This window comes from Bos grunniens, chromosome 19, assembly GCF_055505025.1.
Source record: "Bos grunniens cultivar Pamir isolate PY7600 chromosome 19, Bosgru_T2T1.0, whole genome shotgun sequence".
In the NCBI taxonomy this organism is placed as follows: domain Eukaryota; kingdom Metazoa; phylum Chordata; class Mammalia; order Artiodactyla; family Bovidae; genus Bos; species Bos grunniens.
This window is the reverse complement of record NC_141183.1, coordinates 43377731-43404418: the sequence shown is the minus strand read 5'-3', so window position 1 is coordinate 43404418 and position 26688 is coordinate 43377731. Positions and strand designations below refer to the sequence as shown.

General features: G+C 44.1%; 2 protein-coding genes and 1 long non-coding RNA gene across 6 annotated transcripts in view; 1 reads left to right on the top strand and 2 right to left on the bottom strand.

Annotated features, from left to right (window-relative positions):
* Positions 1-891: 891 nt before the first annotated feature.
* On the bottom strand, positions 892-8349 carry SDF2 (stromal cell derived factor 2). Of its 2 annotated transcripts, XM_086360102.1 has the most exons (4): positions 8169-8349; positions 7729-7888; positions 4105-4301; positions 892-1564 (listed from the first exon to the last, which is right to left on the bottom strand). In XM_086360102.1, exons 2-4 carry the CDS (start codon positions 7835-7837, stop codon positions 1277-1279), a joined length of 594 nt encoding a protein of 197 aa, XP_086216228.1. In that variant the 5' UTR covers positions 7838-7888; positions 8169-8349; the 3' UTR covers positions 892-1276. The 2 variants fall into 2 exon arrangements, with proteins under 2 accessions (XP_086216228.1, XP_086216226.1); XM_086360100.1 differs by lacking the exon at positions 7729-7888.
* On the bottom strand, positions 1769-4026 carry LOC147352451 (uncharacterized). The gene is made up of 3 exons (XR_015148176.1): positions 3893-4026; positions 3410-3521; positions 1769-1949 (listed from the first exon to the last, which is right to left on the bottom strand). It is a non-coding gene; the product is annotated as an uncharacterized LOC147352451 (long non-coding RNA).
* A 302-nt stretch (positions 8350-8651) lies between the features above and the next one.
* The window catches only part of SUPT6H (SPT6 homolog, histone chaperone and transcription elongation factor), a 31192-nt gene continuing 13155 nt past the window's right edge, over positions 8652-26688 (top strand). Inside the window, exons 1-21 of one of the 3 annotated variants that reach the window (XM_086360043.1) lie at positions 8652-8695; positions 17287-17428; positions 18222-18380; positions 18476-18552; positions 18880-19072; positions 19294-19378; positions 20052-20325; positions 20798-20899; positions 21159-21275; positions 21593-21682; positions 21890-22032; positions 22704-22852; positions 23002-23100; positions 23514-23643; positions 23729-23879; positions 24045-24199; positions 24353-24548; positions 25020-25159; positions 25279-25396; positions 26186-26262; positions 26506-26641. In XM_086360043.1, the coding sequence (XP_086216169.1) occupies positions 17320-17428; positions 18222-18380; positions 18476-18552; positions 18880-19072; positions 19294-19378; positions 20052-20325; positions 20798-20899; positions 21159-21275; positions 21593-21682; positions 21890-22032; positions 22704-22852; positions 23002-23100; positions 23514-23643; positions 23729-23879; positions 24045-24199; positions 24353-24548; positions 25020-25159; positions 25279-25396; positions 26186-26262; positions 26506-26641 (2700 nt within the window). In that variant the 5' untranslated portion in view covers positions 8652-8695; positions 17287-17319. Of the gene's footprint in view, positions 8787-17286; positions 17429-18221; positions 18381-18475; positions 18553-18879; positions 19073-19293; positions 19379-20051; positions 20326-20797; positions 20900-21158; positions 21276-21592; positions 21683-21889; positions 22033-22703; positions 22853-23001; positions 23101-23513; positions 23644-23728; positions 23880-24044; positions 24200-24352; positions 24549-25019; positions 25160-25278; positions 25397-26185; positions 26263-26505; positions 26642-26688 lie in introns of all 3 variants that reach the window. The other 2 variants (XM_086360042.1, XM_086360041.1) reach the window with 2 other exon arrangements.

Sequence of the window (26688 nt, the reverse complement as noted above, 5' to 3'; positions counted from 1 at the left end):
TGTTCAACATTAACTCCCTAAAGCTAGTAAGGAAAAAAATCAAGGTTTCTAAAAATAAAAAGGTCCTGCTAAGTCATGAAATTCCAGCAGATGGCAGTCACTTCTGTTTATCACTAACATCCTTGAAGGACAGAGAAGCAAACCTCCTGGATCTACCCAGCAGAGAAAAGAAGTGAGGTAAACAGAGGACAAAAGCTTTCTAACCCCTTTTCAAAGAGAGATATTTATATTTGTCCAAAAAGTATAGTTATCTCCCAAGAGCTAAATACGGTTGTACTGCAGTAAAAAGAACATACGGCAGACACAGCTGGATTCCTATATTCAAATTACTTACTAGCTTTAAGAATTCAGGTAATAACTCAACTATTCTGTTCTGCATTGGTAAAATTGTAGTTATCTACCTGGTAATGTATTTGTGAGGATTAAATGAGGTGAGATCTATAATATGGTGCCTAGTATTTAGCAAACAGTAAATAAATGTTGATTCCACTTTCTACCTCTACCCCTTTTGCTCAAGTGCAGTAACATATCCAAAGTAAAACATCTTTCTGGCTATTTATTAAGGGTCTTTAGCAATAGTTAGTCAAAAATCTAATAAAGATGAGGTGCTGAGGGAAAAGAGAAAGTAAAGACAGAAAAAGCAGGATGCAAGTAAGGCTCTCAAAAGGGTCCACACCATACATGTATATGCATGGCTGAGTCCCTCCGCTGTGCACCTGAAACTATCACAACACTGTTAACTGGCTATACACCAATACAAAATAAAGTTTTTTAAAAAACGAGGATCTACATCAAAGGTTCCCATCATCTCAAAACTTAGCAATGACTTTTAGGACTCAAGGATTAATCAGATTATGAAATAGCACACCTTATAAATGACAACACAGTGACTAACAATGAAATTCTTTTATCGTTTTAAAGAAAGTGGAAGAAAAAACACACACATTAATAATCCATGATGCCAAATTTCTGAGGAATAAAAATTTCCTAGCTAGGAGGGATGCCTCCTTCAGTTTTTGTCCTATTAATAAAAAGCTTCTGCTCCTTCACCAACAAGTCTTGTACTGAGAAAGAGCTGACCCAAGTCTGGGAGAAACACCCACTCAAGTGTGAAGGGCTGAAGCTTCCAAACACAGCCATGGTTTCCTGTCATGCATCTTCATCTCAGTGGGGACACGGTCACTGCCCAGGGAACCCGTGGCAGGGACCCAAAGGGCGAAAGAGCAGCAGACGTCTAGGAACACTGTGTGGTGACGCTGGCTCGCAGCCTCCAGACTCAGAGCTCTGTGTGGTGGCCTTCTGCCTTCAGCAACTCACTGGGCTTCATGAAGATGCCTTCCATGGCTTTCCAGTAGTTGTTCTGGCTTGGCTGGGCCATGCCATGCACCTCTTTTTGCCCACTGATGGGTCGACCATATTGTTCTCCTGTGACAGACAGCAGAACCTCAGTGGAAGAATGCTTGAACCGCACCTCACCGTCCCTCACCCAGTAGGGCCCATTACAGAGCACTGTCCAGTCATCCAGATAATCGCCTTCACCTTCCTCACCAAAAGCACTCACTTCCTGGAAGACACAGATAGGTAGCAATATTAGTATAGCTGACACACAGGCTTGAAAAGGGGAGGGAGGCAATGGAAAGAAAACGAGGCTATCCAAGAGTGAAAAAAAAGGCTCTCCAGTGTTGTTTAAAAATAAATTACTTTGCAAATAATCCTCTACTTGCCTTATATTTTCTATTATAGTCTGAAAACACTTTACTTCTTATTATTTGACTTTAAATATTCCTACCTCATTCCCTTAACTAGACATTAAGTGACCTGATGAGAAACACAGGTTAGAAATGGGATGGGCTCTGGAGACAGGCAAACCTTGAATGTCAGCTTTGTCCCTTCCTGTGTAACTCCTTTGCGCTTTCATTTCCTCCTCTATAAAGTGATGATGATAACACCTTACAAAATAATTGTGAGAATTAAATAATAAATATTAATTGAGCAAAGTATAGCAAAGTCTGTCTTCCACTTGTATTCTAATCCCATTCCCCATAAGGTCAAAAATTCAGAGTTTCTATAACAATTTTAAAAGTTGCTGATATTTCAGACATACATAATTTTTTTAATTGAAGTATAATTGACCTACAACACTATGTTACTTCCAGGTGCACAACATACTGACTCAATATTTCTAGACATTACAAAATGATCACTACCAAACACATGTAACTTAAATATACACTTACAGCTATAAAATTTTAGAAGATAAACTCAGTCAATTGGAAATAAAGACTAAAGGCAAAAGAAACTACATGTAATTAATAATCTCAATTGGAAATAAAGACTAAAGGCAAAAGAAACTACATGTAATTAATAATCCTACTACTATACTTGTATACTGGAACTGAATAAGTAAGTAAATGGATGACAGTGTTGGGAGCCAGGTGTCTCACTGTTAAGAGTAGGAATTTACAAATAAGCAGAGAGGAGCTAAAATGATCTATGTGGCAATGGATTAGAGTTGGAGATATCAGTAAGAACTCAAGTTTAACTTACAGATACAGACAATTACATGTATGATCACTTATAGACATGTACATATACACACACAGGCATGTTATTTCTTTGCTCTGGCAGGTGAGAGGATCTCAAAGAAACAAAACCCCAGTAGTAGTGAGTTCATGCAAAGTCTAGATCTTGGTTTCTAAGAATACTCTTCTCCAATAAACGGAAGCAGGACTCCGTAGGGAAATAGCTGAATCTAGGACTGGGGAAAGAAATAGACAAGATAAGCCTGTAGTAATTTAGTGCCATAAAGTAAGGGAGTGCTAAAAACACAGCCACACACAAACACAATGATGGGAGCATGTCAAATGGATACAGGAGGCAACTGAAAGAGCTCCCAACAGCCAAAGTTGGAATAATGTGAGCAACATAATAGAGACAGTGGTATTGGATAATAATTCAAAGTACATATAAAAAATAATCCAGGAATCCATATCAAGAAGTCCATATTGGTATAAATAAATGATTGAATAAATACAGAAAAAAACAAATCTCCCATGCAGAAGAATTCCAAATAAATTATGTAGCTATCCCACCCTAGAGGAGGAGGAGCTAACTCCTCACTCAAGTAAGGGCTGTGCACAGTGACATAAGAGTCAAGAGTTCTTCGTCCCAAGAGTACAGTATGCAAAGGCAAAAGATGACAAGAATAACTTTACCAGACAAACCTGAAAAATGCTACTTCAGCCAGTTCATCAATATCAGCAATCGTAAGATACTATGTACCTTTGAGATAGGAGATGAAAATGGTACTTTACCTCTGTAGTCTACCTCCCCAAAACCTTTATAAATCTGGTCTAATCATAAGAAAAAGATCAGACAAATTCCAACAGAGGAGCATCCTATCGTATACCTGATTGGCACTTCTCAAAACTGTCAAGGTCGACAAAAACAAGGAGGATCTAAGAAACTGTCACAGCCAAGAGTAGCCTAAGGAGACAACTAAATGTAATGTGGATGGGATCCTGGAACAGAAAAAGAACATTAGGTAAAAACTAAGGAAATCAGAAGGAGCTATAGACTTTAGCTGATAACATGTATCAGCACTGTTTTATTAACTGTAACAAATTTGCCATACTAATGTTAAAAATGTTAACAGGGAAAACTATGTACAGAGTGGAGGTGAGAAGAAAGCACTCATTAAGGGATCCACATACTCAGAAGTTCAAGGCTTTAAAAAAAGGGCGGGGGGGGGGCACAATTCCTAATTCATTCTCCTAATGTGGTTAGTTGGCATCATTAGAAAATAATAATACTTTTTATTGCAAGTTTGGAAAACATTGGGTTTCTTTATTGCCAGATTTACCAGGATAACTTATGATACACTAACATATACCTAGCCTCTCTTTCTGCCTCATCTCTTGATCTAGATGTAATCTCTATTTTGACCAGAAACAATTTCCTTCTCCTTGTAAGACAGGCAATTCTTCAGGTCTGCACAGAAGAGATTTATACCTGGAAGAGAAAGGGCTAAGAACCAAGATATCAAACAACTCAACTGCGTAAATGCTCTGTTGAGCAGCAGTGACCCATAGAACGCCACCTCACCTGGTTTCCAGAAAGAGGTGAGGTGAAGTGGTGACTATGGAGGTTTCGGCCAGTGTTGACGTGTGTCAGCCGGATAGGCTGACCGCATCTGATGGGAGTTCCCCTCTCACACACTGTGGCTGTCTTCCCTCGTATCCTCCAGTAACTGTTGCTGTCATCCACAGAGGTTACACCTGTCACCGACTGCTGCCCACTACCTGTAGTCAAAAAAAAATTTATATCTATAAAGGACCAGTCAGAATGGCCATCATCAAAAAAATCTACAAACAATATATGCCAGAGAAGATGCAGAGAAAAGGGAACCCTCTTGCACTGTTGATGGGAACATAAATTGATACAGCCACTATGGAAGACAGTATGGTGATTTCTTAAAAAACTAGGAATAAAACTATCACATGACCCAACAATCCCACTACTGGGCATATAGCCTGAGAAAACTGTAACTGAAAAGGACACATGTACCACAATTTTCATTGCAGCACTATTTACAATAGATAGGACATGGAAGCAACCTAGATGTTCACTGACCGATGAATGGATAAAGAAGCTGTGGTACATACATACAATGAAATATTACTCAGTCATAAAAAGGAACACATTTGAGTCAGTACTAATGAAGGAGATGAACCTAGAACCTATTATACAGAGTAAAATCAGAAACAGAAAAACAAGCATCATGTACTGATGCATACATATGGAATCCAGAAAGATGGTGCTGATAATCTATTTGCAGGGCAGCAACAGAGACACAGACATAGACAATGGACTTATGGGCCCAGAGCCGGGCAGCAGGGCGTGGCTGGAGGGAGGGAAGGAGAGGGTGGGATGAACGGACAGAGTAGCATGGGAAAATGTACCATATGTAAAATGGATAGCCAGTGGGAATTTGCTGTGTGACTTGGGGAATTTAAACACGGGCTCTGTGTCAACCTAAAGGAGTGGGATGTGGTGGGTGGTAGGAGGAAGGTTCAAGAGGGAGGGGATGTGTATACTTATTACTGATTCATGTTGATGTATGGCAGAAACCAGCACAATACTGTAAAGCAATTACCCTTCAATTAAAAATAACTACATTCAAAAAATTATTAAGTTACAGATTCTTCTCTAACCTTCATCAATAAAGGGTTTTTATATACAAGGAAAGAAAAAAAAAAAAGGAAAAGAGGGTGAGCTCAACCTGACTCCTCTCTTTCCTATGGCTAATAATGTGCCCTGTGTCATTAAAAAGGTTTGGAGGAGTGGGAAGGAAACCCTATGTTTCATAATATTTTTTTCTTCTACAACATTAAAACATGTATGAGAAACACAACATATTTACCTAGTATTAGTTACTATATGATGAACTATATTTGAGTGTACCGTACCAGAATAGTCCAAAAATTTGCATCAAAGGACACTAAATAAACGAACATATGCGGTTTTCTTGACGCACAGGCAGTGTTTAACCTGTATACAGTAGCCTGGATATCCCCCAGTATATGTCAGTTATCTAATCATATTTTTAATTGTTTGTAACATTATTCAATGTTCACTATATATTACAGTCTACTACCTGCAGTCAAAAAAAAAATCCAATATTTTTATTACAATCCAAAATTTTTTTATCCTATTTCACAATGAAAATGAGACCAGTTTTTGCTGTCAACTTTAATCCAACAAGCCATTACAGTTATCCAATTCCTTTAAGTAAAGTATGAACATGTTACAAAAGTATTCTTGAGTCATTTAAATTTGGTTCATGATTACAGAAGGTGTGACTTTGCAGGTTAAAAGGTTATCTTACCTCCTAAAAGGTTAAATATATACCTACAGACTTGAAAAAAGAGGGATTATACAAGTAATAATTGCTAACTAGCAAACCTGTATTTGAGCACTTACTAGGTGTCAGATACCAACTCAAGCCTTTTACTTGAATATTCTTATCTGATACACTCGTCTATTCTCTGGGATACGTTTTACTATCATTGCCCCCATTTTATACTGGAGTGTTAAAAAAGATGAATGATATGTCCAAGATTACACAATCCCAAGAGACAGTGCAGGGTTTGAACCTAGGTGGCCGACTCTACAACTCTTAACCACTTGACCACTTGGCTTCCCACAAAGCTTTATTTACTGTCAAGCTCTCCCAAATAGCCCACTCATATAAACTCCTGAGCCATTCTCTTCCCTAGGCCTCATTCAGTACTCAATTCTATGAAGGTACTACGTATTTCCCAGACGCTCTCCTCAGTCATTATTGCCTGTTCCTCCTAGCTTTCCCTTCAGTCCCCTAGGCCTGTCAGACAATAACCTTTCAATGACACTTTCCGTTTACCACTTAACATACAGTGTTGTACCACAGTCCACAGTTACCTGGATGAATGTTTATGACTAAACTACCACTTTCTCTCTTGTTTCTTCTACTCAACCCCATGATTCTGTACATTTTTTTAAAGGGTAAACCAACTCTCCCTCCTGAATTCCGGTCACTGCCGTAACAGTTCTCTTGGTCCTCACTGCTAGCTTCACTAAATCGCAGTCCTCACTTTCTGTCTCTTACTTTTTCACTTTCTGTTCAACCCTCCACTTCCTCTCCCATTCTTAAACTTAGGGATTACCCAGAGTTCCATCCCTGGCCTTAGACATTCTTAAATAATGGTTGGGGATCAGGACAAAAGCATTTACATGTGCTTCAGTGAGCTTTTCAAATTGACACCAGATTGCAAACCACAGTTCATCCTGGGCAATTTTATTTACTCTTCCCACATCTTCAGTCACCACTGAGACAATGATGTTGTACTTAACTCTCTACCTCAGGCTCAGCACAAATCTCTCTTCTGAGCTCCAGACTTGAACCTGGTTCTCAAATCTGGCTACCCATCAGGAGCATGTGAAGAGCTTTCTAAACCTATAGATTCCTACTGGCAGGCCTCTCTCCACCCACATTCTGACTCGATTTAGTAGATCCAAAGTAGGAAACCACATCAAATTAAAATACAATAAACCTGACATATAGTAGGTATTCACTTAATAATCACTAAGATTATTAAGACATCCCAACAATGACAATTCAGTTCCTCTTCTAGTCTAACTGGTCAGACAGGTTTTGGGTATCATGAACTACAGACCCATCCCCATCTTAGACCTATATCCGTCTAAGAGAACTCTTTCCTCTCTTAGCTAATAGCATCATCAGTTATCGAAGACAGAAATCTAGCAGTCATCTCACACACCTCTCACATCTCACTAGCTGAACCTCTTTCTCTCCTTTCTGTTTTTGTTTTCCTGTAACGTGCTAACTGGCACACTACTGTATTTCCTGTACCTAGAACAACCTTAGGCACATAGTAGTTGCTCACTAAATCTACATTGAATGACTGAACCCACAAATAACTGCTAACTTACAGATGAACCCACAAGCTAAGCATTTTAATTTCAAACATTAAAAAGCCCTCTAAACAGTTTCCTCTTCAATTCCAGTTGAGTCCTTCAGTTTTTCTTTACAAGAAGGGCAAGGTTTGAGTGAAAAGAGGCCAAAGGAAGAGTTGAAGAGCAAGTGTAAGATGGAAAAGAGCTAAACAGAGGGTTATAGTCTTTAAAGACTGAGGTCTTCAAAGACTTCGGCAATGTAACAGCACTTACTGTACTTTTCTATATGTCTGTCCCTCCTGCCCTGAGTACTGCCAGCCTGCAGTAGCTGAAAGCAGGTTTTGAACCTGGACAGATTTGGATCGAACCCCGTCACTGTCATTCACTAGTTGCCAACGCCTTGAGCATGCGATTTATTTGAGTGTTTCCTCATCTGTAAAATGAGAATAATAATAGTCTATACCCCGTAGTAACGTTGTAGTCTTTAAAAGTAATTATGTAACATGCCTGGCAAGAAGCGCACCAGATAGAAACTAGGATTACGATTAAGACGCCTAAGGACCACTGAATTTTCTGACTCGGCCTCCAGACCTCAGGAAGCTCCCTGGGTTCCTCTCACCTTCCGAGACCACACCCCTCAGAGTTTCTCCAGGCTCCGCCCCCTCCGGAGCCTACCAGGCCTTCCCAGCCCACCCGAACCCCGATGGCCGTACCTGATCCGTAGCGCACGTCGTGTGAGTGCAGTCGCACGTTGTGGCGCGTATTGAGCAGCTTCACCACAGAACCGCACGTAACGACAGCCAGATTGGACGATCCCACAGCACTCCACAAGCCCCCGAACAACAGCAGCGACACCACAGCCATCCTGGCTGTAGCGCGGAGCCCCTAATCTCCGAAGAAACTCCGCCCCTGCCCGGAAGCGGAAGCTGCAAGCGGAACCACAGAGAAGAGAAAAGGAAGAAGCCCTAGCCTGGTCTTTATGGTTCTTTGCTAGAGCGGCCTAAGGGACAAGCTAGGCCTGGTTGCTTCCGACCCGCTTAGTTGTTTCCCGGAGCCCTGTAACAACTGCTTTCCTGAACCGCTTCGGCCAGATAACCCCCTCCTCTGACGAACCCAAAAATGCCGGGTGGGAAAAGAGAGCACGAACTGGCCCGCCCACTCCCAGTGACAGGGCGCCGGAAGTGACGTAGCACGTTGACGCAGCAGCGGCGGCGGTGGCGGCGGAGGGGCCGTGCGGTGGGTCCGTACTATCCTTTCCCAGTCTCGGTTCCACGACTCCATTTTCCTCGGTGGGGGCTTAGAGCACCAGAGAAGCGGCGGGCCTCAGGCAGGTAAAGTTTGGACCGGAAAGCGTGTCCCTCGAATGAGTCAGGTAGGGAGCCAGGCCCCTAGGGCCTGGTCCCGTAAGGGACGAGGCACTTGGGAGCCGTATACGGGAAGAAGGGGGGCCTCCGGCCTTCCCGACTCTGTAAGGGAGAACGAAGAGGAAAGCGGGGTAGTTGCTCAGAGTCTCAAGGTTCTTCCCAACCCTGTGCCACCCAGAACCCATGAGTTGGGTGGCCTGTTGTGTCAACAGACTTCCTGGGATGCCGTCCTTCTCTCGCAGCTTCTGAAAACTGGGCCACGCGATAGGGTTGGGAATGGAAGGGACCTGGGGCTTCCAAGTCAGGATCAGCTGATCGAATTGTTTGTCCTGGGGACGTGAAACCCAGGAGCTTTGAGCAACTCGGTCATCGGGCTAGAAGGCGATGCCAAATTCCGTCTTTTTTCATGTTGTTGAATAATATAGTTAGAACTTTTTGTAGATGGCTACATTCCCTGTGGCTCAGCGATAAAGGATCCGCCAGCATTGCAGGAGGCACAGGAGATGCGGGTTCGTTCCCTGGGTCAGGAAGACCCCCTTGGAGGAGGAAATGGCAACTCACTCCAGTATTCTTGCCGAAAATCCCAGGGACAGAAGAGCCTGGCAGGCTACAGGCCATGAGGTCGCAAAGAGTTAGACACAACTAAGGAACTTGACACACACAGGCACACACATCTATCCATCCATCAAACGCTTACCACACACATCAGATTGGACTATTAAGTCAGAAGTTTATTTTCTTCCAGTTTCTGCTTTCTCTTCAAGGACTCCCTTGAACCAGCCGAAGCAGTTCATTTCCCTTGTTCGTTGCAAGTACTGATGCTTATTTTTCTGTTATCTATCCAGAAATACTTCTGTAGAAATTCACTGTAATATCAGAAGTAGCAAGGGAGTATTAAGTTACACTGCTGCTATTAATGAACATGAAGAGTGTAAAGATTTTGAATTTAATTTCTTTGGAGGAAAAAAGTTCAGTTTGACCTTTTTAAGTTCAACTGTTTATCTGAAAATTGCTGATTTTTGTCTTCTGTGTATTGATGACAAAAGTATGATTGTTCCCCCGTCAGTTGTGAATTTAGAGCTCTTTTATATGACTTGCCCTCCAGCCGGTAGAAGTCTGAAACATTTGAAAGCTAATTTAGTTGGTTTGGGTGGCTGCTAGATCAGATTAGCATGGTATTGCTACCATGATTTAAAGAGGTTTAAATCTCATTCAGGGACTAATCACACCAGGAAGTGGTAGTCACATTTTGCAGTTGAATTTCCTTCAGAGTTTGATGCTGGGTTTTCTGCATGCTTCCTTCAGATGATCCAGTCCTGTGGCTTTAAGTACCATCTGAAAGCAGGCCTCTCCCAAGTTTAATCTCTAGCCCTGCCTTCTGTCCTCTGTGTTTAAGAATCACACAAGATACCTGTTTAACAGCTCCATTTAAAAGTCTCTTAAACATCCCAAACCTGGCATAAGAAAAAGAAAGTTGTTTTTTTTTTTCCATCATTCCAAACCTGCTCTTCCCTACCTTACTGAGTGGTACATGATGAGAGTACCAAAGCCAGACCTCTTTCTAACTAACGACTTAGGTCTTTCATTAAGTCTTGTCACTTCTACCTTCAAAATGTATTTCAAATCTCTCTTCTCCGTTTCCTCCCTGTTCCAAGCCACCATCATCTTTTGCCCAACTCTCACGATAGTGTCTTCAGTTTCCTCTGCTTCCACCTAGAACCTCTCCCAGTCCATGGCAGGATCAGATCAGATCATGTCATTTCCCTTTCCAGTGGTTCTCTGTAGCCTTCACAGCCCAGCTTGAGCAGGTCCCTTCTCCCTCTCACATTCTTCTGCCTTCACCATTCTTTGGTCACATGACCTTGGGATTTGGCCTGCTGTGTTCCAAGTTCTTGCCCACCTTTTCTGCCAGAAACCGCTTCTGGCTCTGCATACCGCAGCCTACCTGTGCTTCATGTCTCAGTCTAAACTAAGTCTCTCAGAGGGGAGGGTGTTTATTTCCTTCCTATCATTTATAGCCAGCTTTATTTTGTTTGTGGTCTGTCTCCTGGACTAGAATATAGTTATCCTAGGGGCAGCAATTTTTTGCCTTGTATGTGCCTGGCGTGTAGTAGGCACTCATTAAATAAGTGCTTACTGAAGTAGCAAGTAAACTACTAAGTCAGTTCTTGGTTTAAAATCCTGTAGGACTGTCCCAGCACCTTTCAGTTAGAATCCAAAATCCTTAAGAAGATCCTTGTGACCTCACCTCTGACTCATGGACTCTCTCCAGTCAAACCAGCCCTCACTGTTCCCACCTCAGCATATTCTGAGCCTTGTGCCGGAGCTCTTTTCTCCAACAGTGCCGCTCCTTGAACCACCTCCAAAGAAGCCAGCTCTTCTAGTTAGTTAATTCCATTTTCCTTTAAAAAAAAAAAAAAGTCAAGCCACTTGCTCAAAATCAGGTTAGAATCCTCTATTACAGGTTCCCATGGTACCTTTGCCATCATTTCTTTAAAGACCTTCTTTAAAGACTTTCCATACTTGTAGATCAGCGGTTACCAAACTAAGGCTCCAAAATAAATGGGCCAAATTAGGCCGCTCCCATTCATTTACATACTGTGGCTGCTCTTGTACTGCAAGGGCAGATCTACCCCTTGGTATTAGAACAGGAACTATCTGCTCCCAACACCCTCTCCATGTTGCACAGGATTCAGTAACTGTTGCAGGGATTCTGAATCTGGTTACATATTGTTGTTTCTGCTCCTCTTTTATTTTTTCCTTATCTCCAAAGGAAACACAGAAAGAAAAAAATAAATTAATTATTATGTTTTAACCATTATTAACAATAGTGGCATTGAAAAGATTCTAAGAGGGTTATTTCTTGTAAATAATGGTGTGCATGTTAAAATGATTATAGGTAAAATTCTAATGATGTGATTAAGATTTTCCATAACATAGTTCTGAATCCCAAATTTAATAAAAGAACTTGTTTTAAATGGATTCTGAATACTTTTGTCTATTAAGCTCTTAGGTTTTTGGATTCCAAATTGGGTAGTCATTTGTGAGCATCATTGGAATAGTCCTAGGCTCTTGCTCATCAAATGCAGAGTGTCTTATAGTTTAAACGCCACACCAGACTTCTGAGGCTATTCTTCAGACCACTGGGCCCTTTCAAACCTTTTGCTCATAAGGTTTTGCTCATGCTGCCTTTTTCTGACTATCTTCTTACCTCCTCTCAACTCAACTCAGTTCAGTTCAGTCGCTCAGACGTGTCCGACTCTTTGCGACCCCATGAATCGCAGCACACAGGCCCCTCTGTCCATCACCAACTCCCGGAGTTCACTCAGACTCACATGCATCGAGTCAGTGATGCCATCCAGCCATCTCATCCTCTGTTGTCCCCTTCTCTTCCTGCCCCCAATCCCTCCCAGCATCAGAGTCTTTTCCAATGAGTCAACTCTTCAAATGAAGTGGCCAAAGTACTGGAGTTTCAGCTTTAGCATCATTCCTTCCAAAGAAATCCCAGGGCTGATCTCCTTCAGAATGGACTGGTTGGATCTCCTTGCAGTCCAAGGGACTCCCAAGAGTCTTCTCCAACACCACAGTTCAAAAGCATCAATTCTTCGGCGCTCAGCCTTCTTCACAGTCCAACTCTCACATCCATACATGACCACAGGAAAAACCATAACCTTGACTAGACGAACCTTTGTTGGCAAAGTAATGTCTCTGCTTTTGAATATGCTATCTAGGTTGGTCATAACTTTCCTTCCAAGGAGTAAGCGTCTTTTAATTTCATGGCTGCAGTCACCATCTGCAGTGATTTTGGAGCCCAGAAAAATAAAGTCTGACACTGTTTCTGCTCTTTCCCCATCTATTTCCCATCCATTTCCCTCTCAACTCAGGCATCACCTTTTGTGAGGCGTTCTCTGACGACCTCTGTCTTCATATTGCTTTCATAGTTCTCGTATGTAAGTGCCGTAAAACATTTATTATGCTTTGTCATAACTTCATTTACAAGTTTTTTTGTGAGGTGAATGTGAACACGAGGGTCAAAAGTATATTTTACTTATGATTATATACTCAAGTCCCAGCACAGAGCTGTACCGTAAAAAAACAAAACTGTAAATGTTAATTGAAGCTGCCAGTGGAGGGAATTAACAGACATCTTTTTGATCTGGTCTCCTTTTAATTGCCTCCCTCACCGTCTTGTTCAAAGGGAGGGACTGCAGAGGGCCTCCCCTGTGGCAATCTGATCCCAGCTCCATTCCTCTTCCAGAGAATGTCATGGTAACCGACAGCATCTCCCTTTGAGCCACATCTTCTACTGCAGCTGTGCTTCCGCCTAGAGAAATCTCCTTTCACTACCCCACTGCCCTTCTGGATCTGTTTCAGGAGCGAATTTAAGTTTAGAGTCTGAATATGGGAAAAATTCAAGAGCCTGAGTACTAAATACAAAATCCAAACAACCTCAGAGTCTTCTCAGATGTCATTTATTAATGATAATCATAGACTAACGAGCGGTGGTTTTGTCCTGGAGTGGTTGCTGCTTGCCAGCCTCAGCCTGCAGTGCTGCTGCAGCGCCCTCGGCACATCCTGCTCCCCCAGGTTGCAGCAAATCAAGATTGCTTCTGGCACAGCCTCTTTTAACTGGAGGTCTTGGCAGTGAGCTAGACTGGGGGCCTTCCCCAGCTATATAGCACAGCACGTACTTCATTGCTAACCTAGGGGATGGGAGTAAAGCTGTGCGCAGCACAGCACCAGCTGCCCCCAGAACAGAAGAAAGCTGTTGCTTTCATTAGGTAAACTGACTTTCTCTCTGCTAAGTAGGCTGTAGGGCATCTGGTCTGGAGGAGCTAGCATCTAGTGTGAAGATGTTGAGGCCTTAGAAGACTGAATTTGTGGGTCTGATAGCCTAATTAAAGCAAGCATTGTGTGGGGGCTGCTGTACCCAAATCTGTTTTTAATGACTCAGCTTAGGGCTGAGGGGGAGCCATATTAAAATTAGAGCACCACATTTAATTGGCAGAAGTTTTAGATACTCACTTCTCACTTTTGGCTGTACTCAGGATAATGACCTTAAGGAAACAGATCTTGGGGGGTGGGGGGCATCAATCTAACCAAGGCTCCAATATCACCATCCTGTGGGACTTAAACATGGTTTAATATAGGGGGCTCCCATACTTTTTGATCTCAAGACCCCTTTATACTCTTGAAGGTAATATAAGATTACAAAGACATTTTGTTTATGTGAGTTACATCTATGGATGTTTATGAGATTTATATGTATAGGTGTTTATCAGATTAGAAGTTAAAACTAATAGATAAATGTGAATTGATTTTAGCCTAATAATAAGCCTGTTTGCAATATACAGGTATATCAAATCAACACATTATGCACCTAACTTTATACAGCATTATGTGTCAATTATAGTTGACCCGTGGACAACACGGCCCTGAGTTGCTGACACACACCCCCCACACACACAATGTGCATACTGCTATCTCTGCCTCAAAAACAAAGGAATTGATGAATGCCTCACCCAAGGGCAGGAAGCTGAAACATTTTGAATGGAATCGAAACTCAAACCTGGGTTCTTTTGATTCCATGTATTGTGATCTCTAACAGAACACAAACTTTCTTCCACACTTAATTTTAAGATATGTACAATGAAAATACAGATACTACTGTGTTTACTGGGGGGAAAAAAATCCACATACAAGTGAACCCACGCAGTTCAAACCCATGTTCAAGGGCAAATTGTTTATCAGTAAGACAGAAAATAAGCCTGCTCTGCATTTTAACATTTTATGGAAAACAAGTATAATCTTCAAAACAAAATAAAATTTAAGAAGAGTAGCATTATTTTTGTTTGGGGGTTTGTGAGGTGGTTGTTGGGTTGTTTTTGCAATTTTGGCAAGTTTTTCTTTTTTAATATTTATTTATTTTATTTATTCATCTTGGCTGCCTCGGGTTAGTTGTGGCACATGGGCTTAGTTGCTCTGCAGCACGTGGGATCTTGGTTTCTAGACCACAATTGAACCTGCATCCCCTGCATTGCAAGGCAGATTCTTAACCACTGGACCACCAGGGAAGTCCCATTGGCAAATCTTTTTAATGTTTGCTTTAATACAGTGATGTGGATTCTCACACCTGCTTCTGCATTCAGCGCATTGTGATACTACATATCGTAAAACCTCTGGAAGACTTCACTCTACACATGAAAGAAAAGAGAGGGTGATCCCTGGACCACCTTTGAGAGCTACTGATGTGATAGCAACAACTGTTTCTTTGGAGTCAGACAGACCTTAACTCAACTCTCAGGTCTTACCGTTGAAAGTAGTATCACGTTGAACAAGTGACTTCATCTCTGAGTATATTTTTTCCTCTGTTGAAAGGACAGAGAAATGTGCTATAATCCACAGGACAGTGTTGGCCTTAATAGGTTATTTATTAAATGTCTGGAACTTGTTAGGTGTGCAGTAGATTAGGGAAGGCCTACGTTTGTTTATTTATTTTTGGCTGTGCTGGGTCTGTGTCGCCGCGCGTGGGGGCCGCTCTCTGTTGCGGTGTGTGGGCTTCTCGTTGCGGTGGCTTCTCCTGTTACAGAGCAGGGGTCTAGGACATGGGGCTTCAGTAGTTGCAGCATGTAGACCTAGTTGCCCCGCAGCATGTGGAATCTTCCCTGCCCAGGGCTCGAACTTGTGTCCCTTGCATTGGCAGGCAGATTCTTAACCGCTGGACCACCAGGGAAGTCCCTTTATGGTCCTTTTTGGCTCTCTACTAGAAGTCAACTTCTTGGGAACATTGAATCCTATTTCTCTTCAAATTCCCAGCTCCTAGCAGAGTGTTTCTACTTGGTAGACATTCAGTACAGTTTAAAAAGAATGGCATCTGAAACTTCAGTCTAAAATTGAACATAAGACCCTTCTCATTGATTCTCCCTTTCCACCACAACTTGTACCTTCAGTTTTGTTTTCTTGAGTTCAGTTCATCTTTACTTGGTTATGGTATCAGTTGATATCAGTAAGGGTAATTTTCAGGAGAATTAGAGCCATAGCACTTAAGGCTCCTTCTAGAGCTTAGACCACTTGAGATAGCCATTAGCCACCGTCCTCCCTCTCCAGGCCCACTGCCATCTTTAACTGGGAAGACATGAATTAGTAATCTATTTAACAGATACTTAGCAGTTTCTGTTCTGTATAGAGCACCTAGTGGGATACAGCTTATCTGCTACAGAATAAAAATGCGGTGTAATGCCTCTTACATTGCTGTTTATGTTTTTGTGATTTTTTTTTTTTAGTCCTTTAATTGGATATTGTCTCTGACTTGCAGAAGCTTGTAGTCTAAGTGGAAAAAATGGACATAGACAGTGGACCATAATTCAGGACAGCATGAGGAGTGGTGCTGAGTGGAAAAGCAGCCAGCTTCAGGATTCCAGAATGGAATTTTGATGCTCTGATTTGTGTGATGTATGCTGCTTTTTAAAGCCCAGGGAACTCCATGTCATGGTTCTGTGGTTCTCCACTGCCATTTCTAGGTTTTTGGATGCATCTAACATCAGGGAGGTAGAAGAGAAAGTTGAGATTGGTTGGTACTGAATTATAGAATGCTGGAAATTTAGGCCTAGGATCCAATTAACATTTTTTTAAATAGTGAACTAGACTCTTTCCCCTATTATGTCATATTCGCAACTACCCTGCGTGGTAGGTAGTGCTGTTGCCTTTTTTCAAATGAAGACATTGATATTCAAGCACATTCAGTAATATGCTTACCTTTAAGACCTAGTAGACGATGGGACCAGGATTTGATTTCTACTCTTAAGCCCAGCGATGTTTGTATTTAACCGTGTTGCATTTAATTTGTAGGCCGTGGAAGTCTCTTTCAAAGTGTTTTTTGGTTTGTTTGTTTTGCTGGGGAGGTAAATGCTCACAACAGAGTTGTGGTCCTAATGTTTCTGAAGAGGCCCCTTTTCTACCCACATGCTCCCGACCAGTACTCACACAAGTGGACTCAGGTTCATGAAATGATGTTTAATCTGTTGAAAAAGATTTTCTTTTTGACTCTGCCAGTAGCTCAGCCATAGTTCCTATCATTAAGTTGGAATTTAATTATTGTTTGCCAGACTTACGAGTGAGTCATATAATCTCACTACTACTGTATCCCTACCTATGTAATTATTCCTGCATTAATTTCTTTCTTCATCTGCCCATTTCTATCCCAAAATGGTAAGTGAGATAAACCTCTTTGGACAAGCCATGTGGTATTTACAGAGATGTCCAGTATAATTGCTTTTTAAAGGTACACATGAGAGGGGCAGTGGTGAGAGAAATGGATAATAGAAGAGGTGGAGCCATCTTATTCTTACTCGCTCCTCCCAGATGGTAATGATTGGACAGAGCAGTGACACATAGCTGAAGGCTGTTTGTGGAAATGTTTAAGAGTCCTCTCTCTCATTTTTTATCCCCATCTCCCTTTCTTCCCTAGTCTCCTTCAGGCAGGCCGTGAGAAGCTGCAACAATGTCTGATTTTGTGGAAAGCGAGGCTGAGGAGTCTGAGGAAGAGTACAATGATGAAGGCGAGGTGGTGCCCCGGGTCAACAAGAAATTTGTAGAAGAGGAGGATGACGGTGAGGAAGCCCCAGCCTCAAGCTTCTCCCCACTATTGCTAAGCTTTGGATAGTTGGATTCTTGCTGATGAGAGGCTCAGGCTGAGCACAGAAGTTGTCACACATGAGAGGTACCAGCTTGAGTAATTTTCAGTCATTCATAGAAAATATTTACTAATTATCTGTCTGCTGTATGCCAGGCACTGTGCCTAGAACTAGGAATACAAAATAAAGACCTGGCTGTCATGGAGCTTACATTAGTGGGATGGGACAGCCAGTAAACTAAGAAATACACAGGGGATGTTTCTCTTTTAGAGACCTAGCAGTGTTGGTATTTATGCACCCAGTTTCCAATTTTTCTGTCGAAACCCAACCATTAGGATCATTAGCAGAGTAGAACCAACTACTCTAAAGTAGAAAACAACTTTAGAGACAGTAAGGAAAATGGAAGCTTTATCAAAAGCTTTACAGATGAAAGAAGGAATATAGCTACAGAGTTTATAAACTGAGAAGAAACCAAAGTTATTGGTGGCTGTAAAACCCCTAGTCAAGATTTTGACCGTCCAGAGTAATTAGGAAGCTCATCTTGCCGAAAGACAGATAGTGAATGTAGACAAGAGTTTCCTTTCCAGAGGCTACTGCTCTGAGCCAGTGGTCATGTTTTTCGTCTTTGGATTGGATGAGGCAGAAGAGTTAACATGGCATCCAGGTCATCTGGTTCAAAGCACATAAGAAATAACAGTTAAGCAGGTGGTCCTGCCCCAGCGCCAGCCTGTTTCCCAAACTGCTTGCCTCAAACATGCATGTTTTCCAGATGAGGAGGAGGAGGAGGAGAACCTGGATGATCAGGATGAACAAGGAAACCTGAAAGGCTTTATCAATGATGATGACGATGAAGAGGAAGGGGAGGAGGATGAGGGTAGTGACTCTGGAGATTCGGAAGACGAAGTTAGCCACAAGAAGAGAAAACGCAGTGAGTAGCCCCTCCCCAGATCAAGTGAGGCTGGGGTGGAAGCCAGTGGAGGAGGGGCCTCCCGGTCACAACCAGCAACATTTTGTTTTCTCTAGCATCTTTTGACGACCGCCTGGAGGATGATGATTTTGATCTCATTGAGGAGAATTTGGGTGTCAAAGTCAAAAGAGGAGTAAGTGCCTTTTTTGTCTCTGTCCTTGAGGATGAAGGAAGAAGCCCTGGAAGTTCAGTGGCTCTGGGAGGTGGTGGGAGGCACATCCAGAACCATCTGGGGAACTTCAGCAAGGAGAAAGTGGCTCAGCATCGTGGTGCCGTGGAGCCCAGTTCTGGGTGCCTGTCAGAGTTTCAGGAGTGGGCCTTGGGGCATCACTTGATGTGACATTCTTTCCCATTTCCCTCGTCACTGTAACTGTGGTGGGAAAATAGAAGTGAAATTGGAGGGCAGGCATCGTTATGCCAGTTCCCTCAGACCCTGACCAGGCAGACTTTCTACCCCTAGCAAAAATACCGACGTGTCAAAAAAGTCTCAGATGATGAGGACGACGAGGAGGAGGAATATGGCAAGGAGGAACATGAAAAAGAAGCTATCGCAGAGGAGATCTTTCAGGATGGGGAAGGGGAAGAAGGGCAGGAGGCCGTGGAGGCCCACATGGCTCCTCCAGAAGAGGAAGAGGAAGATGATGAAGAGTCAGGTATGTACCATCAGGTAGGGAAGCCAGTTTGGGGCAGGGGGTTGGGATTTCCTGCCCTGAGGAATGGGACGGGAAATCATTTTTCAGCTACTGGCCTCCAGCATTTGACAGAAAGGAGTTCCTTTCCAAAGGCTCTCTTCTCTTCACTGGCCACTCATATAGTAGGAACTAATGCCATTCAGTCCTGCCTTTGGGCACTAATCCCTCCCTTCCCTACCTAGACATTGACGACTTTATTGTGGACGATGATGGACAACCTCTGAAAAAACCTAAGTGGCGGAAAAAGCTTCCTGGATACACTGATGCGTGAGTGGAGTCTGGGGCAAGGTGGTCATAAGGGCATCTAAGTGGACCCAGGCAGGAAGGAAGAGGGCAGAGGCCTTGGCCAAAGATAGAACAGTCAGCTCTCAGCCACTTTGCCTCCTGCCTCTGATAACCTTCGCCAGACAGTGACGTCAGACTGCACCTCGAAGCCCTGAAAGCTCTCTCTGCATCCTAGTGCCGGGGCGGGGTGAAGGGGGTGGCACACATCAGCAAAGACCCAGCCTTTCTCTAACATCTGCAGCTGTGCGTTCACTTGTTTATGTATCAGTCTTCTAAGTATAATTTTGTCAGGAAATTCTTTGCTCTGAGAGAATACTCTAACATCTTAGCAAAGGATGGATCCACTGAACATGATATGAACTCATCTGTCCTGTTACTTTTTTTTTTTTTTTTAATTTTATTTTTAAACTTGTCCTGTTACTTTTTGATCCTGGTCACGGACATGTGCCAAAGATGGGTTTTCATCTCAGTAAATGAGAGTTTCCCCAGAAATAGCTACCAGCTAAGCCTTTATTCCGTGGTGAATATGCTGTTTTTGTTTAGATTTCCCTCAGCCTTTCTAGTTCCCTCGGGGCAGGTAAAAGATCTCTGCAGGGGCCGCATCTGTCTCCTCTCACCAGAACCTGGGCCAACTGCCTTTCGCTCTCACCTGCAGGGCTCTGCAGGAAGCCCAGGAGATTTTTGGTGTGGACTTTGACTACGACGAATTTGAGAAATACAATGAGTACGACGAAGAGCTGGAGGAAGAGTACGAGTATGAGGACGACGAGGCTGAGGGCGAGATCCGAGTGCGCCCCAAGAAGACCACCAAGAAACGTGTGAGCCGCAGGAGCATCTTCGAGATGTATGAGCCCAGTGAGCTGGAAAGCAGCCACCTCACCGATCAGGACAATGAAATCCGAGCCACTGACTTGCCTGAGAGGTTCCAGGTAAGGAAGCAGCAGCCTCTGTCCTGCTGAACTGTCATCAACTGGCCCGAGTCACCTTGGTACAAGGGTTATAGCAGAGATCAATCTAACAGTAGTTTATAGGGGGGCTTTCCTGGCAGTCCAATGGCGAAGACTCCATACTTCCACTGCAGGGGGCACGAGTTCAATCCCTAGTCAGGGTGGCGCAGCCAAAAAAAACAAAAATGATATATAGGAACTTGGCTTTGAACCCCAATCTGACCAGGGGTATAGGAAGTCTAGCTCAACATAGACTCTGATGTGTCTTAGGGTTCTTGAAATGGCTCTCTCTGTTTAGCAAATATACGACATGCCTACTTCTTGCCAGACAATACTTTTCCAGGTACTGAAAACATGTGCCTCTGGAGCACATATTTTTATCCAGAAGTGCATGTTTTTGTTGCACGAGATACAAGATAAAATCAGTCTCATGCGCCTGTGTTATCCCCTGCAGCTCCGTTCCATCCCTGTCAAGGGGGCTGAAGATGATGAACTGGAAGAAGAGGCGGACTGGATCTACAGGAATGCCTTTGCTACACCAACCATTTCTCTGCAGGTACCCCCCTAAAAAAGAGCCTATGTTTTGACACGAACCAGAAGTCACCTCATCAGGATGAGTAGCTGCTTCTCCCTTGCCCCAAACATCTGTGGCTCTCCCACAGAACAGCATGTGTGTACGGGTATATGAGGAGATTTTTCTAGACTTACTCTGAGAAGGTCATCCTGTGACAAGAAGCAGTTTTGTATGTGGTGAGACAAAGCAAGACAAAGCAAGTAATGGTGTTGTTGCTCTTTCTCTTTTCTTCCAACTGTAGGAAAGCTGTGATTACCTAGACCGAGGGCAGCCAACCAGCAGCTTCAGTCGAAAAGGGCCCAGCACAATTCAGAAGATTAAAGAGGCCCTGGGCTTCATGCGAAATCAGCATTTTGAGGTAACACCTCAGGCTTTAGTGGTCCAGTGGTAAGAACGTCAGCTAGGGGTGAGGGAAAAGTTGGTTAGGTAGGGACCCCCCGCCACCTCCTGTCCTCAGCAGTGGTCCCTTGACCAAGAAATGTGAGGACTCAAGTGATCAAAAGAAACCCCTATCCTTTCTGCAGCATTATGTTCCCCCATGGCAGGACAAGCATGTGCCCTGGGTGAGCCAGGGTTCCCAGTGCTGAATTTCATGGAGCTGTTTATCCCTCTAGCAGAGGGCTTCCTTGCAGATCTTTCCTCTCTGGCTGACTGCCCATCTCTTTGCCCCGCTAGGTGCCTTTCATTGCTTTCTACCGGAAGGAGTATGTGGAGCCTGAGTTGCATATCAACGACCTGTGGAGGGTGTGGCAGTGGGATGAAAAGGTAATGTAGGGATCCGTGTCCCTCAGAGCTCTGAGGGCTGCACTAGGCATTGCTACTACTGGGGCCCAAGTTGTCCCGCACGGCCCAGGTGATGTCCCAAACCCCCAGGCCTGTCAGGCTTCCCCCATGGACTCGGGTAAGGAACTGCCTGGCCTTGGGTCTCCAAAGCTAAATACCAGCCCTTACCCCTGCCCTGCCTTGTCCTAGTGGACCCAGCTGAGGATTCGTAAGGAGAACCTAACACGGCTGTTTGAGAAGATGCAGGCTTATCAGTACGAGCAAATCTCTGCTGATCCTGACAAGCCCCTTGCTGATGGCATCCGGGCTCTGGACACCACGGACATGGAGAGGTAGCATATGCGGGTTTTATTCCTTTAGAGGGAGCCCTCACGCCAAAGGCAGGTGTACCCCGCCCCTGCCCTACCCACCTACCGTCCAGAGAAGCATAATCTTGTAAAATTCGCAGCAGGGCACCTATCGCTTAGAAAGCCAACTTGACAACACACCAGAAGTGCTCTTTTTGACAGGCAAATTCCTGTTACTTACCCATATTGGTATAAAAGGTTAAGAGGATCAGATAGTCATGTTTGCTTATTTATGTTACCTGTATGAAAAGCCACATGGGAAACCAAACTACAGCCCGAAAGTGGCTTGGTGAGCCTGGAATTAGAGAGGGTTGTGGGAGAGAAGCAGGTGATGTTAATGGCCAGTGGCATGAACCCGGGAAGGAAGGACAAAGACTGTCTCAAGGACTCTGAACTGGAGACATGCTTCCTCATCTGTCTCTTTCTTTTTGTTGCCATTTGTAACAACCACCAATTATTTGACATATTCCTTCTTGAAAGTACCTTGATTGCAATTAAGTCATGGTTTAGGGCCATTGTGTGTCCCTGATAATTGGAGTACACAGGCATCCATCCTAGTTGGGATCTTGCCACATGGAAATTGTACCTCTTGTAGCAAACCCGGGGTATACCCTTCCTCCATGACAAAATTGAGGTCTTATGTCCCTTCCCTCCAGGCTCAAGGATGTTCAATCAATGGATGAACTGAAAGATGTCTACAATCATTTCCTGCTCTATTATGGTCGTGACATTCCTAAGATGCAGAATGCCGCCAAGGCCAGCCGCAAGAAGCTAAAGCGTGTAAGGGAAGAGGGAGATGAGGAAGGTGAGTGTTGAAAAAGAAAACCCAGAGGCTTGGTGGCCATGGCCTTTCCAAGGATGCCTTTGACTCATTACACTTTGGAGCTTTTCTCCATGTGTCAGATCCTTGGAAGTAACTGGAAGCCAGAAGAGTAACTCATGTTTTCTCCCCAGGTGATGGTGAGGAGGCAGAAGATGAAGAGCAGAGAGGGCCAGAGCTCAAGCAGGCTTCTCGCCGAGACATGTACACCATCTGCCAGAGCGCCGGGCTAGGTAAAATCTAATTGTATAAGTTCCCCGATAGTCAGCGGAAGGTAGGATGAGGACTTAAAGGACAGCTGAGTGAATCACCAGTCCACTTCTAACACTTGCTCCCATAACCCAAATCCATGCCACAGGAATGGTCCAGCTTTCCCTGTAATTCCTGAAGGAGTGGGAAACACATGATCAGAGTTCATCCTATCTTTGGGAAATTCTTTTGCTAAACTAATTTCCACAGAAAATTTCTATTTCTTCTGCTTCTGTTTAAAGCCAGCATTTTCATTGTTCATTGTGAGGCATCTTGCTCCTGCTCATTGGTGATCCTTTTTAAATTTACTGCCCAGAATTTGCAGTTTTAGACTGAAAACCAAGAAGTTATTCAGTCCTGCTGTTGGCTTACCTTTATCTCTCCTGATTTGCTTTAGACGGCCTGGCCAAAAAGTTTGGGCTTACTCCTGAGCAATTTGGGGAAAACCTCCGGGATAGCTACCAGCGGCATGAGACAGAGCAGTTTCCAGCAGAGCCCTTGGAGCTGGCGAAGGATTATGTTTGCAGGTGGGCTTGCAGTAGCTGGCTGGTGAGAGGAGGAACCTACGGGCAAAGGTGTCCTCATCCTGCAGCACCTCCATTTTCCCTGCAGCCAGTTCCCTACCCCGGAAGCCGTGCTGGAAGGTGCCCGCTACATGGTAGCCCTGCAGATTGCCCGAGAGCCCCTCGTCCGGCAGGTGCTGAGACAGACTTTCCAGGAGAGGGCCAAGCTCAATATAAGCCCCACTAAGAAAGGTAGAAAGGTAAGCCAGTTGAAGGGCTTTGATCCAGCTTACAGTCCAGCTCTGTTTGAACTGAATTTCTTGCCTTCACGCTTAGCTGAGCTGTCTGCCTGAGTGCAGAGGCTGGCCTTTCCCAGGGTCCAGCCCAGTCTTTCTATTGACTGATGGTTCCCTCTTGTTGTGCAGGATGTGGATGAGGCCCACTATGCTTACTCCTTCAAGTACTTAAAGAACAAGCCTGTTAAGGAACTGAGAGATGACCAGTTCCTCAAGATCTGCCTGGCTGAAGATGAAGGGCTGCTCACCATTGATATCAGCATCGATATGAAGGGAGTGGAAGGGTAAGCAGAGCTCTAGCCTGGGGTTATTTTGGGAAAGCCTGGTCTGGAGTCTGTTGGAGGGAGGGGTCACCATTGTCTCTGGCTCACTCAGTGTTCAAGGGCATTCAGGCACCACCTCTTCGCTGTTCCTGATACCCTGTTATATCTCCTCAGCTATGGCAGTGACCAGACGTATTTTGAAGAAATCAAACAATTTTACTACCGAGATGAGTTCAGCCATCAGGTGCAGGAGTGGAACCGGCAGCGCACAATGGCCATCGAGCGAGCTCTACAGCAGTTCCTGTATGTGCAGATGGCCAAAGAGCTCAAGAACAAGCTGCTGGCCGAAGCCAAAGAATACGTCATAAAGGTGAGGACAGGGACTCGACTTTTCAGTTCAGTTCAGTCACTGAGTTGTGTCCAACTCTTTGCGACCCCATGGACTGCAGCATGCCAGGCGAGCAGCACAACCTTCAGTCATGTAATTTCCCCAGGCTAGAGCTGAAAATGAAGGCACCCCTTAATAGCTATCCTGTAGCTAACGGAAACCCCCCGGGCATAACCTGAGAGGGAGTGCACACAAGGTCATGGGTCACTCTTAAGACCTCCCTTGAAGAGCCTCTTCCTTCCCTCCCCGACCCCGTACACATTCTTCGTATATGTGACTGGCCTCTGTACTCTCCTATTGTTAAGAACAAGGTGTGCCTTCAGGTTGTAAGCCTGCCAAGGGCTAGAAACATGTGCAAGTATAAGTATGATCTTTGCAAATATGTGTCTGCCCCTGTTTCTGTAACACTTGGCGAGCCTGACAGCCATAGTGACTGGTGTGTCTCCTCCCCAGGCCTGTAGTCGAAAGCTCTACAACTGGTTGAGGGTGGCGCCCTACCGGCCAGATCAACAAGTAGAAGAAGACGACGACTTTATGGATGAGAACCAAGGGAAGGGCATCCGGGTCCTAGGCATTGCTTTCTCCTCTGCCAGGTAACTTCCTGTTCTGCATGCCTGGCATCACCCCTTACCTGTCTCCCTAATCTTGTTCTTCTCTTACTCATTCTTATAGACCTGATTATCACATGGTTCTTTTTCTTTCGGGCTGGCAGAGATCACCCTGTGTTCTGCGCCTTGGTCAATGGTGAAGGGGAAGTGACAGACTTCCTCCGGCTGCCTCATTTTACCAAACGGCGAACTGCATGGAGAGAGGAAGAGCGGGAGAAGAAGGCAGGTGTCTGGGACTGGTTATCAAGAGTACATCTTCAACATGTCTTGTCATTCAGTGGGGATATGCACTCATGGTCTACGCAATATCTCATGCAAGATCTCTGACCTGTTAACTATCCTCTTAAGTCCTGGGATAAGTCTCACTTTCATAGGCAGTAGATGGCACTCAAGATCTGAAACAGAACTGGCTTCTTGACTTGAAGCCAGTTCCTAGGCCTTGTGCTTCTGGGAGCTGCCATTACTGCCTCTGTTCTTACCGCATCTGGGTCAGCTTGTTCCAGGAGCTGAAAGCCACTGAGGCATTAAGCCGACCTTTTCCCTGCCTTCAGCATTTGTGTTTCTTCCATGGAAGGAGAAATTTAAATTCATCTCATGTGTATCCTTCTGATTTTTTTTTTAACATAACAGTATCTTTCCATTTTATTGACAAGAGTTCCATTCTAAAACATAATTTTCAGCAAAGAACTCTTTTAAAAAAGAAAAAAAAAAAACCTTAAAGTGGAGATCAGAATAGTCTTGACTGCCAGGCAGTGGTTCGTGTTAAAAGAAAGACCTGAGTATGTTAACCACAGCTCACGTGTAAGCCAGATATACAGTAATCATAGGAAAGATTAACATGTTTAATTTTCAACTAGAGCTCCTAGTCACCTTGTTTTGTGTTCCAGTTAGACAATGCATGACGCATCATTGTTCTCTGGTCTTGTAAGGTCTCAAGCTACTTACGGAGAGAAAAGCGTTAGAAATCTCCCCTGTCCTCAGCCATTTAGCTCCAATTTTGTTTCACTCCAGGCTCAAGACATTGAAACTCTGAAGAAATTCCTTCTGAACAAAAAGCCTCACGTGGTGACAGTTGCCGGAGAGAACAGGTAGGGAGGGGCACCAGGCGATTGGGCCAGGCCTGGCTAAAGCCACTCATCCTTTATTGTTGAACCTGCTCTGTGCCTGTGAAGAGCCTTGATAACACATGGTACCCCCACTTCCAGGGGGTATCCCTGGAATATTGTACCCCTTTGTCTTCAAAGCTCTCTCCCCTGCTCCCAGCCCTGAGATGGTTCATCTCTGAGAAACTATCCAGAAATATCCCTGAGCAGCACCCCTCCTTCCTCCAGGGATGCCCAGATGTTGATTGAGGATGTGAAGCGCATCGTGCATGAGCTGGACCAGGGTCAGCAGCTGTCCTCTATTGGGGTGGAGCTGATTGACAACGAGTTGGCCATCCTCTATATGAACAGTAAGAAATCAGAGGTAAGGCGGGAGCCCACGCTTAGGCTTCACACAGGCAAGAACTCTCA